The sequence below is a fragment of the Olea europaea genome, unplaced genomic scaffold (genome assembly GCF_002742605.1).
Source record: "Olea europaea var. sylvestris unplaced genomic scaffold, O_europaea_v1 scaffold239, whole genome shotgun sequence".
Taxonomy (NCBI): Eukaryota; Viridiplantae; Streptophyta; class Magnoliopsida; order Lamiales; family Oleaceae; genus Olea; species Olea europaea.
Window position 1 is genome coordinate 390,479 of NW_019242055.1, and position 14,638 is coordinate 405,116.

Here is a 14,638-nt window from a genome sequence, read left to right on the forward strand (position 1 = left end):
TATCTGAAAAGTTTTACTCTAATGTGTAAGGTGAGCTCATATGGTAAAACTGCTATTTTTACCAAAATTGACAACAATATTTCGAATGGTATTTAGCATTGTATCCTTGTGAAGAAAATGCAAGATTTTACAAATCAATTGCTAGAAAACGGGAAATAAAAATGCTAATGACCTTTTTTAAACAAAACTGAGAAAGTTAATCGAGTGGGAACCAACAAACAACATCATCAAAAAGTCACAAATAGAGCCAAATTTTGGTAAAAGCCACAAATGGCTTTCACAGATTATACTTGAGGAAGGGTCAATTCTAAAGCCAAGGAGAATGCCACAACCAACATCATAAAAAATTCAAGAGAGTATTGACTAAAAATTGCCGTTGCAGAAGGAAAATTACCATCATAAAACAACAATTTCGAAAAATAAATTCTAAGGAGCTAGAAGCTGAGAAGCTTTTAAGATTAAGTCATTCATGTACAATCAAATCGAGTTGAGCTCAATAGAATTAAAGCATGTTTCCAAATAAATGTTTGATATTACCTTCAAAATTTGGCAATGAAGAAAATGACTTATCCTTGTAGAAGTTGATAATGGTGCCAAGAGGTGATTAACATGTCTCCCGTTTAAGATCATAGGTGTAGGTTACAAACCCTTCTCCGACCTATTTACTATTTCAATCCGCCATTGCTACCCAATAAGTCAATTCACAAGCAAATATTTAAAAACTCAACATACAACTAAAAAATCAGATGACGAAATGGATTTCTCCACGACGAAGAGAAGGCAAAGAGTGCACTGTGCTAGAATAGTCCTCATTATGCCTTTCTTTTTTATTTTACAATAATCTAGTAATTGGCAAAGAAATTCTTCATTGGGATAAACTCATTATTTCACGTTGTTTGATTGTTCACTTCTAATTTGAATTTATACCTTCAAACTAAGCAAAATGAATCCTAATTTACACATAAATGTACCCAAGTGCTCCATTTACAAATATAAAAAGATAGAAATTTTGGGATGAGCAAGTTCAGTGCTTTAAAGAATGATTACCTCCTCCACTTCCTCAATCGATTTAATAAAACTTGAAATCAATTTCTTAACTTTTCCAAGCTCTTCTTCCAAATAATTTTCCATCCGCCAGCTAATTTCACGATAATTGTCAACCTTTCTTTCCTCTTCTTCGCCCTCATTTTGTCGTCTCCTGTGCAATTCCTTTATCTTTTCTTTTTTCTTAGTTTGTCATTTTTACCTTGACATAAAGAAAGAAGATAATATCGATTTCGTTGGTAGGAGAGAGGACGAAGATGGGGGATTTTCCTAATTGGCCTGTCGCTGTTTCTTTTTATGGAAATGTCTATATTACTCTTAATAAAATGATTCTTTCTAAATTACAATTTATGTCCAAATCTTTTAAACATTTTATCTTCTATTTACTCTATTTTGAATATTTGAAAATAAAATCATTCTATGATATAATAAATAAGAATAATCTGCAACATTCATCTCATATTTTCTAATTAAAGTACTATATTCTCCAAATGATAAATTTGAATTTTTTAATTGAGATATAATATTCTTTATTTCTTCTAACATTCTTTCTAATAAATTATCTAATCCTTCAACTTTATATCCTGGCATTTATTAAAATAATCATCATGCAATTATCACCGCGATTCTTTTAAGATCTTAAAAAGATTCATTCTAATTTTAGCAAAAGTTTAATAGTTTTACCTTAGGTTTGATCTAGACCCTGTATTCTTAGAATCGAGTGACATTCGAGCTCTGAATTTGTAAACTGCTTCCTACAACGGCCTCCTGCCTTCACGGAATTGTTATTATTTCAGCTGCTTGCTCTCACTGTATCAATTTCTAAAGAATATAATTCTAGACTTCTGCTAAAGAAAACTCTCTTTTTGCTAAAATAAGGAGGAAACTTTCTATTTGATCTTTCAAGAATCTATGGGAAAAAGGTTTAGAAACTCATATTGATATCAAAATATTGGGATTTTATTTCTAATGGAATTGATACAAGACTTCTATTTGGTACAAAGGAATTTCCAGAAAAACTAGTTTTTAAACTGATAATGAGCTATTGCTTACAACTTGAGAATTCAAGATAAGATGAGATGATCTTCTTTTATCGTAATGTCTCTATTTATACAAGTTTTTGAGACTCTATTACATCATTGAATACATCAGCAAGGCACATTTGCCTCTCTATTTTATTCCTTGGGCCTACATCTTCACATGTTGATTCAATTTTTCAAAGAGCATCTTTATCTTCAATGTCTTCACTTGTAGTTTTATTGTCCTTCATACACCTTTGTCAAAAAGGTGCTTTGTCTTCTTCTTTCATTTTTTCACATGCAGTTGAGACACTCCCTTAGCTGGCAGGATTCTTTTATAGTGGTAGGTTATCTTGAAAATTGATGTATATCAAATCTTATAATATAATCTTTTACAATTTCTGATTTTGCATATCATCCATTGGATACCAGCATCCAGTTTTCATATTGGCAGAGGCACAAGAATTTTTTATCCAATAAGTTTTTGGCAATGTTGTAGATGGCTTTAATTCCAAATGCTCTTCTATGTCTGATTCATGATTTTGTCACTGTTGAGACTTTTCTATTATTCTCTGTAACATCAATTTGAAAATTGGCTGCAACATATCCAATTGAGATTATGTGTTCAACTGGATAGTAAACGACTCCCTCATATTCTAGACTTATAAAATAGAATTTCAAAAATATCTTCCTTCCTCTGGCAAATCTGGATATTTCTTTAATCAATATATCATCAAACTTTGAAATTTCAATAAAATCTTTCCCTGGGTATATCAGATCCATGAATCCATAGTCTGTCATAATTTTTATGAATGAAGGGCCTCCTCCTTCCATGGCTGTTATTCTGGGATAAACATTATTTTCTAGAGAAATGAAATATGAATTGCTTATTTTCATTTCATAAACAATTTTGACTATTTCAGCATATTTTTCTTCGTTTGGATCTAAAGGGATTTTATCTTCTTGATCTATGAAACTGATTGTTTTGGTATCTCTTTTATCTCCATGTATCATAATTTTCTTGGTGGATGATATAAAAATGAAATCTCCTTTATTATCAATTGGTATGTTGTCACGTCTGGGTCGACTGCTGCTTCCAACTGTCCTTGTTTAGTATTGATTTGGAAAACTCATTTCTGAGCTCTTTGGTATATCTGTTTCAAACAGTATATTTTTCAATTGTGCTGCAATAGTATCAATTTGATTTTTGAGTTCAATGGCATATTTATGATGTTCAGTGGTAAGTTTAACAATATTTTCATATTTGAATTGAACATTTCTAAGATCTGGGTTGCTCCAGAGCTTATATCTTTAGATTCTTCTCTAAGAAAATTTGTCCTTTCTTGTATATATAAAATAGATTGGTATAACTCCGTGGCCTTGGCTTTATCCATCAATAAATTCTATGTTTCTACTTAGAAAATCTGCAAGAAAATTGTTAACTCCTTTAATATGGACTATATCAAAATTATAGAATGCTAAATAAGCTTGCCATCTATGGAGCCTTCTGTATTGAGGTTCTGGTGGTAACTTATTCCTGACTAATTCTGCAACTTGAGAATTTGCAACAATAAATATCTTGGATAATATAAACAATGAGAACTTTTTTATTCCTTTAATAATTGCCAGTAATTTTTTTTCATGAGTGCTGTAATTTATTTCTGCTTGGTTAAATGTTCCACTTGAATATCTACAAATTTCATTAAGATCTGTTTTTAATATTGCTGCCCAATATTTATCTGAGGCATCAGTATTAACAATCAAGTTATCTTTTTCATCTCGTAGTCTTAATTTTGGTAAATTTTTACATTCTTCTTTTAATGATTTAACTATTTCTATATGTTTTTCATTCCATCCCTCAATATTTGTTTTTCTAAGTAAAACTTAGATTTTATGTCTTTTCTTAGAATGATTTTCAATAAATACTTCTGCATAGTTTAAACATCCTAAGAATTTTTGTATTTGTTCTTTGAATTCTAATTTATCTGGAAAACTTTTTATTTTTTTAGATATATGGGTTTGTAATTTTATACATCTTTTATCTATTGATAATCCAAGAAAGTCTATCTCTTATTTTTCTATTATAGATTTCTTTTTAGATAGTACAATTCCTTATTTCTTACATTCATTTATGAATTGAATTAAATGATTTCTATGTTCTTCTTTGCTATTAGAACATATTAATATATCGTCAATATAAACTATTAGAAATTTATTAAACTTTTTAAATATATTATCCATCTTTCTTTGATATATTTGTGGTGCATTTTTCAAACCAAATGATATAACTAACCATTCATATTTTCCTTGAGGTGTACTAAATGCAGTATATTGTATACTATCTTTTTCCATTTTTACTTGCCAAAATCCTGATTTACAATCAAATTTAGAATAATATTGTTTTCCTCTTGCAAGATTTATTAGCACTTCTTTATTTGGTAGAAAATAACTATCAAATTTAGTATATTTGTTTAATTCTTTATAATTTATAACCATTCTAACTTTTCCTCTAACTTGTTCAGAGTCTTTCATAACCATAAAGGCTGTGCTATTATGAAGTCCATTACTAGGTCTAATAAGTTTTTGTTCTAACAATTCTTTTATCTGGTTCTTAAATTCTTGTGTATCTTTTATTGTATACATCATTGGTCTTACTCTTATTATAACATTTTCTGTTAATTCTATTTTAGTTTTTGGGTGATTTGGTTTCCAAAATAATAATGGATTTTCTCCATAAACATTTTCTAATTGTTCAATGATTTTTTCTATATTCATTTCTATTTCCTTTTTTAGAACCTTTTTATATGATATTCTTTTATTTTTTATTTCATTATTTATGATTAGTTTTTTCTCCCATTTATCACCATACTGGGCTAGTTGAACTCTATAAGGTTTAAATTCTCTAGGAATCTTTAATAAATGTCCACAAGGTGTTTGTAACATTATCATATAATTGTTTTATTTATAATATTGAAATTGTTGTATGAAATCATTTCCTAATAATATATCATATTTATAAATTTTATTTATTATCACTTGTTTACTTCTAATAATTATATTAACTTTATCAGCACTATTAATTATTTGAGTACTTTCTCATGTAACTCCAGTTATTTTTATATTACTATTATTATTCCATGATTTTATTAAAAAAATTTTAAATATTGTTATATCACTTCCTGTATCTATCAAAGCACAAGTCGTATATTTGTTTTTACAATAGTAATTTGTATATACACAATTAATGAGAAACTTATCTAATTATTCATTTAACATTTTTTACCTAATGTAGTTTGTCCATTATGAACAATATAAAATCCTTCTCTTTTTATACTATAATCTTCTAATCCATTTAGAAAACTCATTCCTAAAAGTATATGAGGGTTTCTATCCATGCTCCTATCTATGTAACATGGTACTAAAAGATCTATTCCTCCTATTTTTATTGGTACCTTAACCTCTAAATCTGTTATATGTATTTGTCCATCAAAATTTACATACTTATATGGTTCATTTTTATGAGTTATTAATCCTTTGTTTCTAATCGAAGCTATATGACATTCACTAACTCCTGTATCTATTAATATATTGGGTCCATTTATATTTTCTTTTCCATTATAATATTCTCCTTCTATTTTCATGTTTCCAGCATTTCTATACAATTTTACTTCTTTTATTTTGCTAATTTCTTCTAACTTGTTTTTATTAGGTATTTTAAAACTTTTTGATCTTTTAATTAATTTTTCATCCTTAAATGTTATGTTATTAGAATATTCTCATTCATTTAATTCTGTTATTTCAGATTTACTTTTTACTATGCTAAATTCATATTCTTCTGGAATTAAACTTATTTGTTTATTTGGTTCTATTATTTTACTAATATTTTTACATTTTTTATGAACTTCAAAATATGGTTTATTGGAATAAATATTCCAATAATTAGAATTGGTAAATGTGTATAAAGCTCTATATTTTATAATTATAATTTGATCACTTGGTTGCATAATATCATCTCTATGAAGCTTGAAATGTAGTCTTAAAATTTTATTAAAATTTTTATCTTTTAATGATACACAATATTTTGGATAACATGCAAACATGATTTTTTTATATGCCAAATTTCCTTCTATTGTTCTTAAATGGCTATCTTTTAAGTTTATTATTCTTCCATTATGTAAAGTTATAGTTAAGGGTGAATCTATCCCTTCTCTAAATAGTGATTTAAACATTATCTGTATTCCTATTAAATAAACATATTGAATTTTTTCACTTTGTTTTTTACTAATTTTTGTTAATAATTCATCAACTGTATTTTTTGTTAAAAGATTTAATTTATGTTGTCCATAAGTTGTTCTTACATTTATGTTTTTTTATTTTGTGATATTCATTTATTGCTATTCTTTCTCTTTTTCAAATTCTATAATTTTTGCAGTTTCCTAAACTTGCTATTATCAAAAGTGACTTTTAATCCATATCCTTCTATTCCTTCATATTCTTATATATTTATATTATTACTTTCTATTTCTTCAATCTCTTTATTCAGATCCTGATTCATCCTCTTCTGTTTTACTTATATATACGTCTTGATCATAATATTCTTCAATATCTGATATTTCACTTAATTCATCTTTTATTTCTAAATATTCTTTTTGTCATATTCTAACTTTCTTTTTATCATAATCAGGGCTTATATGACATATCTCTCCACAATTCCAACATTTACATTGACTTTTGCTTTTCTTATAATTTTTATTTTTCTGTTGATTATATGGGTTATTTTTTCTTTTATAATACATTCTTTTAGGTTTTATATATTTTTTGATTAAAATTTCTAATTTTTTTGAATTTTTTATTTTTTTTTATTAATTCTTCTTTCAGGATTACATCCCCATTGCACAGGAGTTTTCATATCTTCACAACATATTTTAGTTAGTTTTTCTAATATTTTCATTAATTGTCTTTGTTGACATATATATGCAAGTCTTTCAAATAAAAATTTTATTCTTGAACCTAAAGTCTTAGGTATTCCAGTATTATCTCTAACATATTTTTCAAATTCTATTTTAAAATATATACCCCATGAACTTCGTAACTTATTATAATACATATCTTGGTATACTTCTTGATTTTCATTACTATAAAATTGAAAATAATAGTAATTTTTAAATTCACAAGTATATTCTTTAATTTTACACATATCACATATTGTTAAATTTATTAATTTTATTCTAGCATTATCTTTTTCTCTTATTAATTATTTTTCAACATTTCTTATCCAATTTTCTCCTAAAAATTCATCAAAAATATATTCCCCTAATTTTTCTATACCTTGTCTATCTGATTTGATTATTTCTGTTTGTATATTTCTTTTTATTAATATTTTTGTATCAATGCTTATTCCCTCCTACCAATTTCTAACATCTCCTTCAAATGATGCTATTAAGAAATCTATTCTGCTTTCAATACTTTCCCATGTGTCATCTTTATTATATAAAAAAAATAATATCATTGAATCTGTCCAAATTAATAAGGCTTTTTTAGTATTTATTTTAAATTTTAAATCTAGTTTTGTTCCTCCATGATTGATTGGTCTATCATAATTATCATTTAGTTCAAATCTATTATTATATTTATTTCTTTTAGGTGGTTGTCTATCTCTTACTTTATTATAGAATTGTCTATATGATTTATTATATATAGGTGCATGACTTTCATCTGCATAATGTAATTCCTGTTTAGAGGTTTCTGCTGGATTATGTCCTCCTCCAGTATTCATTAAAACTTGGTATTCACTTATATCAGTTAAGCTCAATTGATCAAAATTTTCTATTAACAAATCTAATTCTTCACTCATTTTTATCCTCTTTTTCTTCTATTTTTAATTTTCCTAATGATTTTTTTCTAGATTCTTCTTCTTCTTCTTCTAATATTTTTGGTAATATGTTCTTTTTAAATTCATCATCCATACTTCCCGTTTCTATTACTATATTTTCCTTTTCTATATATTTCTTTCCTATTCGAGTCATTTAATTTTCTATAAGTTTTTTTTATCTATTTTCTTATCTTTATTCTTATTATTTTCTTTTAATTCTCTAATCTCAATTTTTAATATATTTATATCGTTTCTTGTTTCTTTTACTTCATTTCTTAAATCTTGTATATCATTTATTAACATTTTTATTAATGATTTTAATTCTTCCATATATTCACTTATTGACATCTTAATTTTTTCTTATTTCTAACTCGTAGGTTAATTTGCATCTTTTATCTTCCTTTTTATCTATTATTTTTCTAAATCTTCTCTCAACTATCTCTGAATCTACTAATTCTTCTTTTACTATAATAAAATATTTACTTTCAAGTCGTAGTCTTTCACATTTTAATTTTGCTAATTGTCTATTATTTGGTATTCTCATTCCTTCTGGTATTAACATTATATTTCTTATTTCCTCTTGTATTTTATCCATTTTTAAAAGTAATTTATTCAATTTTTGATGTGTATTATCGCTTGTACTTATACTTTTATTTCTTTATAATATAAATTAATTTCTTCATCTAAATATATATCAATAATTTTCTCATATATATATATTTCTCTTTTGTTGATTCTATTATTAATTTTTCTAATATTTGTTCCTTTATTTCTTTAGGTAATTCTTCAGTTATTATTGGTGTCATTAATTTTAATATGTTGTTAATAGGTTTCAGAAATATATAACTACCTCTTTCTTCTTCTAATTTATAATAATTATTTATTTTTCTTATTTTTATTTCCATGATATCTAAAATTTTATCTCTAAATAATTTATTTGTTATAAATTTTCTCATGATCAATATGTTTTTATAAACATTTATATATATACTAATTTAAGAATTATAATCTAAAGGTTTTCTTATGATCTCTATGGCTCTGATACCAAAATGGGGGGCCACTTAAAGCCAACAAAAATCAAATAAAACAAAATCAAATAAATCAAAAAAAAATTTAATAAATTAAATAAAATTATCAAGTTTCAACCAATGCCTAAATTTTTAAGGATTCAAATAGAAAGTTTTTATATTATGGTACCTTGTTATTTAATATTCAAATGGAGGGCATTTTTGGTATGAAATTTGCCTGAGGGCCATTTTGGAAAACTAACACTTTTGAAAAGGTTATTTCCATGTGCTTTGAGAATGAAGATGTAACCAAAGCTCCTTTTCAATTTTCAATTTGGGATAAATGATTTTGACTTGGATAAATCTTCTTACTTCAATTTGGCTTTTATAAGGGAGGATAAAATGTTCCTTTTACACTTTCAAATAATTAAATTTGATTTTATTTTTGAGAACTTGATCAAAGGCCAATTGGACAAAAAAAGATTGAGTGATGGCATTTGAACTTAGGGACTGTTTCATAAGCCTCTTTTCCATTGAAAATGGAAATTGATTTTCACCCTAAACAAAAAATGCATGTTTGATATGTTTTTTTTAGTCAGTTTATTTTCACACTTTCATGTCACCTTAGTCATTTTCCACCAAATTGATGAATTCATTTTCTAGGCTATTGGTTGATTTATTGTTTTGGGTAATAGAAACAAATTCTATCCCTAATTGTAAAAAAAAAAAAAAAAAAAAAAATTCTTTTAATTGACAATTTTCATGTAAAACAAAGCTAAACGAACGCCTATATATATATATTTTAACGATGGAAACAAATTCTATTTTCAATACCAATAAATTCTAGCACTTTAATTTACAATTTACATGTAAAACAAAATCAAACAAACAACAAAAAATACTTTTATTTCAACATTTTTCACATGAAAAATTATACAAATCAAACACAATAATTGATAATTCACAATAAAATAATTTTTAGGCAATTCAATTTCCTGAAATTCGTTTTCTTTTCACCAAATTTCCATATTTGTAATCAAACATCTTTCATTAATTTTTATTGAAATTTATTGAAAATTTAATTTTAATTCTTACCAAAACACAAGCTTGCTTCAAGACACAAGCTTGCTTTTGTGAGATAAGAGTTTTGATACACGTGCATCGAAATTGACACGTGAGGGTGTGTACACCTAACTGTCAACCCAAATAGCATTTTCCTGTGAGAATCACACGTCAAAGTCGGTGATGATTATAAACCTTCCAATTCCCGACCTCATACTTCGACGAGGATTAGGAAAAGTAAACAGTATAAATACCATATAGAGCACCTGCAAATCATCAAATCGAAGCCTCCAGAACCAGAAATATTTTTTTTCCCAATAATGGCTGAAAATCCCAAGTCCTCTGTTTACGTCGGTAAGTTTATCTCAATTTTTTGTTTAATCCATCTCTTTAGTTTGATTTGAGCATTATATTTGGCTTCGGTCATTTGGATTTCAATATTTTCTCATTATATTAGTCAATTCTCATTTTAGCGTATTGATTTCGAATTGTCGTTCATATTCTCCTCTATTTTAATCTAATGAGACACGAAGCACTTTGGGGTTTTTATGTAATGATTGGGGAGTTGTACAATCTGTATACCCTTTTAAGCGTAAATCTTTCCGAGTTTCATTGTAATATTACTGCACATCTCGATTTGGAAGCACGAGGGGAAATTATCTTTGCACCTTCAGACCCTTCGCTGTTTTCTTGCAGTGGTGAAATTATCAGAATGTTGCTTGTTACTCTTCCAGTAATAAATTCATTGAGAGGACTGTGTCCTCGACTTTGGTTTGATATGCTTTTTATACAGGCAATTTGGATGAGAGAGTGAGCGAGAGGGTATTGTATGATATTCTGATTCAAGCTGGGCGTGTTGTGGACTTGTATATTCCTCGTGATAAGGAAACTGATAAGCCAAAAGGTTACGCTTTTGCACAATATGAATCAGAGGAGATAGCTGAGTATGCTGTCAAGCTTTTCACCGGACTTGTTACACTGTACAATCGGACATTGAAATTTGCGGTAAGTGAAAATCCTATAATAGCTCAATTTATTGATGGCGTTGATTCACCTTTTTCCGTTGGATGCATAAAATATTGGCTAGTTATTTGTTCTAATTGAATTTGACTTTACTCTTCTGTCTTGGTACAAATTGATGTATGCTGCTAGTTAATTTTAAATGCTGCTTTATTCTAGCTTAAATTTTTACTCCTCAATGGGTTATCAGTTAAGTCAGCCCCTATCCAGTTTCCATCAGGGATCCTATGGAACAGGACTCATGAATAACCATTGGCTTTTGCTTGTAAGTGACAGCAGGTATTTTTTTGGGGTTCATCTGCTGTTGGTTGTGGGCTGGCAGCTTGATCTCTTGTTGAGGAGTGAAAACTATATAGGAGGTTTGTTCATTTTTTTAGTAAATAGTGACAAAATGAATTTTGGAAAACAGATTTCCGGGCAAGACAAGCCCTCAGCAAATTTGTCTATCGCAACCCCACCTGCGGTTTATACTTCTCCTAAACCGAGGCCTTACCCTGAAACGTATAACAATGTGGAATTTTCTCCACAATCTGCAAGGTTATCAACATTGTGCCGGTCTTCAGAGCACCAAATAAATTATGTACAAGGTGATGAATGCTTTTTTTGTGGAGCCATTTTCTTTCTTCTCTATATGCAACTCTTATTTGGATTACCTTTGTTATTTCAACTTTTCTTGTGAATCCATTCTTATCTTTTTGACAATTTTCTTTTATATTCAGTGCCAGTTCGATCTGGTGTATCTGTACACCAACCTAATGGATATAGATCACACTATGACAGCACCGATAATGATTACAGACGAAGGTTGTTTGGGGCAGCGTCGGATAGTATTAGTCACGCTAGACCAGGACGCTATGATGATAGGCGTAATTCGACCAATTATCATTATTGATTTTTCCGAGGACTGGAGTAGAGGCCAATTCTAGCAGTCTAACCTTTTATTTCAGATGGTGTAACTCCGTAGTCTGGGTATCTTTTATTGTGTGTTTGTTTCTAAGTTAGTTTTCTGGATAATTTATGGTTATAAATTTCCAAGTTCTTAATGCCAAGCGAACATGCACACACAAGTATTAGATCTGGTATGAAGGTTTCTTGTTCAGTTAGCTGTTGAAGTTTAAAATAGAGATATCTGGTGCTTTGAAGATAATGTTTGTCTTGACAGTTCTACATATTTACTTTGCACATTTAATCTTAAGTTCAATCACATTTCTACTTGTGTTAAGATTAAGCAGATATTTCTGGTTTGCTGAGTATAATGTTTATTTTGACAGTTTCATTTTTTATTTTTTTATTTTTTGCATGAATAATTCGTTATTTTCAATAATATGTCCATAATCTCTTCTGTAGTTCAAAGCAATCAATTGTGCCACCCAGTTGATGAGAATAATATCAGTATCACAATATTTGGCTGCTTCAAGGCTTTTTATTTTTATTATTGTTTTGAAAGTTTTAATGCTTCTTTTCTTGTATGAGGTTACTGCTGGGGGTTCCACATGTTTGGTGGCAATGTATATGCTTGATTAAGTTAGGAATGAATTCCATAATGTTGTGAATACAATTTTGGATTTATGATAACCTAAATGATCAGTGGAGCAGCATTTATTTTATCCTTCTCTGCTGGTTTCTTTTCTTTTCTGTAACCATGGATTCTCCACAACTATTAAAGTTGTGGGCCTAATTCAGTGGAGCCTTTTTTTGCTCTTGGTAGAGGGTCTCCTGCCTGTTATGCAGACTTGTACCCTTGTCTGCAAATTTTTCGTCTTTAAGCTGAAAATATCTAAAGTTGGGATGTTGATGAGGATTCTATTACAAATGGGACTAAAATAGAGTTTGATTAGACTAGGTATGATTAACTGAAATTTTGTTATTAGATAATTTGTGACATATTAGAAGTTCCCATACATTAGTTCTTTACACTATCAAAAGGTAAACTAGGGCTCAGTTTAGATAGATTATTGAATTGATTGATTATTGCTATTAAATCTCTCTTCCAAATTCTTCTCTGTCTTTTTCCTAAACTCTTTCTCCCTTGTCATTTTTTTTCTCCGGTCTGCCAGCTCTGCATCAATTAGTATCAGATCATTCCTCTGAGCAAATCCTAGTCAGAAGCCACAACTTGCGTTCTTTTCATGAAAATTTACTGTTTGTGGGTAACTATTCATGTCTATTGATCATTTAACAATACTCATTCCATTCTCATGCCAAAAAGAAATTATATCCTGTTAATTTGTTGTCTGGCAGTGACAAAATCGACCTCTCAAACAACACAGTCACTGACTTGCGATACCGCTACCATTATTTTAAAACCACTAAAGCCAGTTGCAAGCACAAAAGTTGTGCTCTGATGCCGATACTGCTGCGAGCATGCCCTTTACCAACAGTTTGGAATTGAGCGACACAGACCTCCTGCCATGTGCAGGTTGACATTGATGGCATTTCCCAATCCAGGACTCACCATTGTAAATGCCGAGCCTAGATTCATAGCTTCTGAATGTCGTGCAGCTACTGTACATGCTTCGTGGTTCATCTTATTGTATTTGTTTTACGTGTTGATCATGATTGGTGTCAACATGATTGTACATTTCTTTGGATGAGTCCAAAGTACTTTCGTCACCCTTGTCATTAGCATCGACATCATTTTCTCCTCTTGCATCTTTATATGTCTCTACTCCTTCGGGTTTATGTGGATACTGCCTGCTAGCAGCAGCTTTTTTAGAATTCTTTGATGTATGCTTCCAATATTTCCAAATGCTGCAAAGTTGTTTATCCTGTTGTTTATTTCCTTCTCTCCAATAGGAGATACTTTTTCCACTTTCTTGCTTAGAGCTAAAGGAGAAATTCTGATTCTTTATTATGCTTCTGAGCTTTGACTTTGCCGTTTTCCCGATTGAAGATGAAATTGTTTGTTTACAATCACTATCCTGTAGTGAAAGAGGGACAGTTAGCTAATCCTTTTGTTCTCTAGTTTGTATAGATGCCCTTTTGTAACTTGGAGAATTCCAATTTCTCAGATGGTCATGGACTATCTGTAGAGTGAGATTTGGGGATCATTTATAGCTGATTTGGTATGCTTACGTTGCGGATTTTTTTTTAGGTCTATGTGGGTTTTTCGGTTTAGTTGTTTGTACTCTTTTGGAACTAAATATATGCTACTCTTTCATATTTTTCCCTTTTATTTAGTGAAATTGTTCTCGCCTCTCCTTGTGGATGTAGGCCAATTGCCAAATCACGCAAATTACTCATGTCTGTTCTCTTTTATATGCTTTGCTTAAAATCCCACTTTGGAGCTTCCGAATAACAAGTGGTATCAGGGCAAGGGGGAGTTTTGGGGATAAAATACAGGAGAATTCTTATTTGAAGGTTGTGGACCATTCATTTGTCCAAATTCAAGGCGCAGATTTGTAATGTTGTGACTTTGTATTGTCCTAATGCAATAGGAATTGATTTTTACAATGCCACAAAGAATAGAATTTGGTTTTTATCATATAGAATCAGAATTTGCGTATTTGTGCTACATCGAAGGCGGAATGTTCGCCAATCCCTTGATATCCTGTATATAGTTGCCCCTTTTTACATTTTGAGTATTCTAATATATGTGACACATTGATTATCAT

General features: G+C 29.1%; 1 protein-coding gene across 1 annotated transcript; it reads left to right on the forward strand.

Annotated features, from left to right (window-relative positions):
- The first annotated feature begins 10,155 nt into the window (after positions 1–10,155).
- Positions 10,156–12,246, forward strand: LOC111381887 (RNA-binding protein 7). The gene is made up of 4 exons (XM_023005734.1): positions 10,156–10,358; positions 10,798–11,009; positions 11,434–11,611; positions 11,744–12,246. The coding sequence occupies exons 1-4, from the start codon at positions 10,325–10,327 to the stop codon at positions 11,914–11,916; spliced, it is 597 nt and encodes a 198-aa protein (XP_022861502.1). The 5' UTR covers positions 10,156–10,324; the 3' UTR covers positions 11,917–12,246.
- Positions 12,247–14,638: the final 2,392 nt, after the last annotated feature.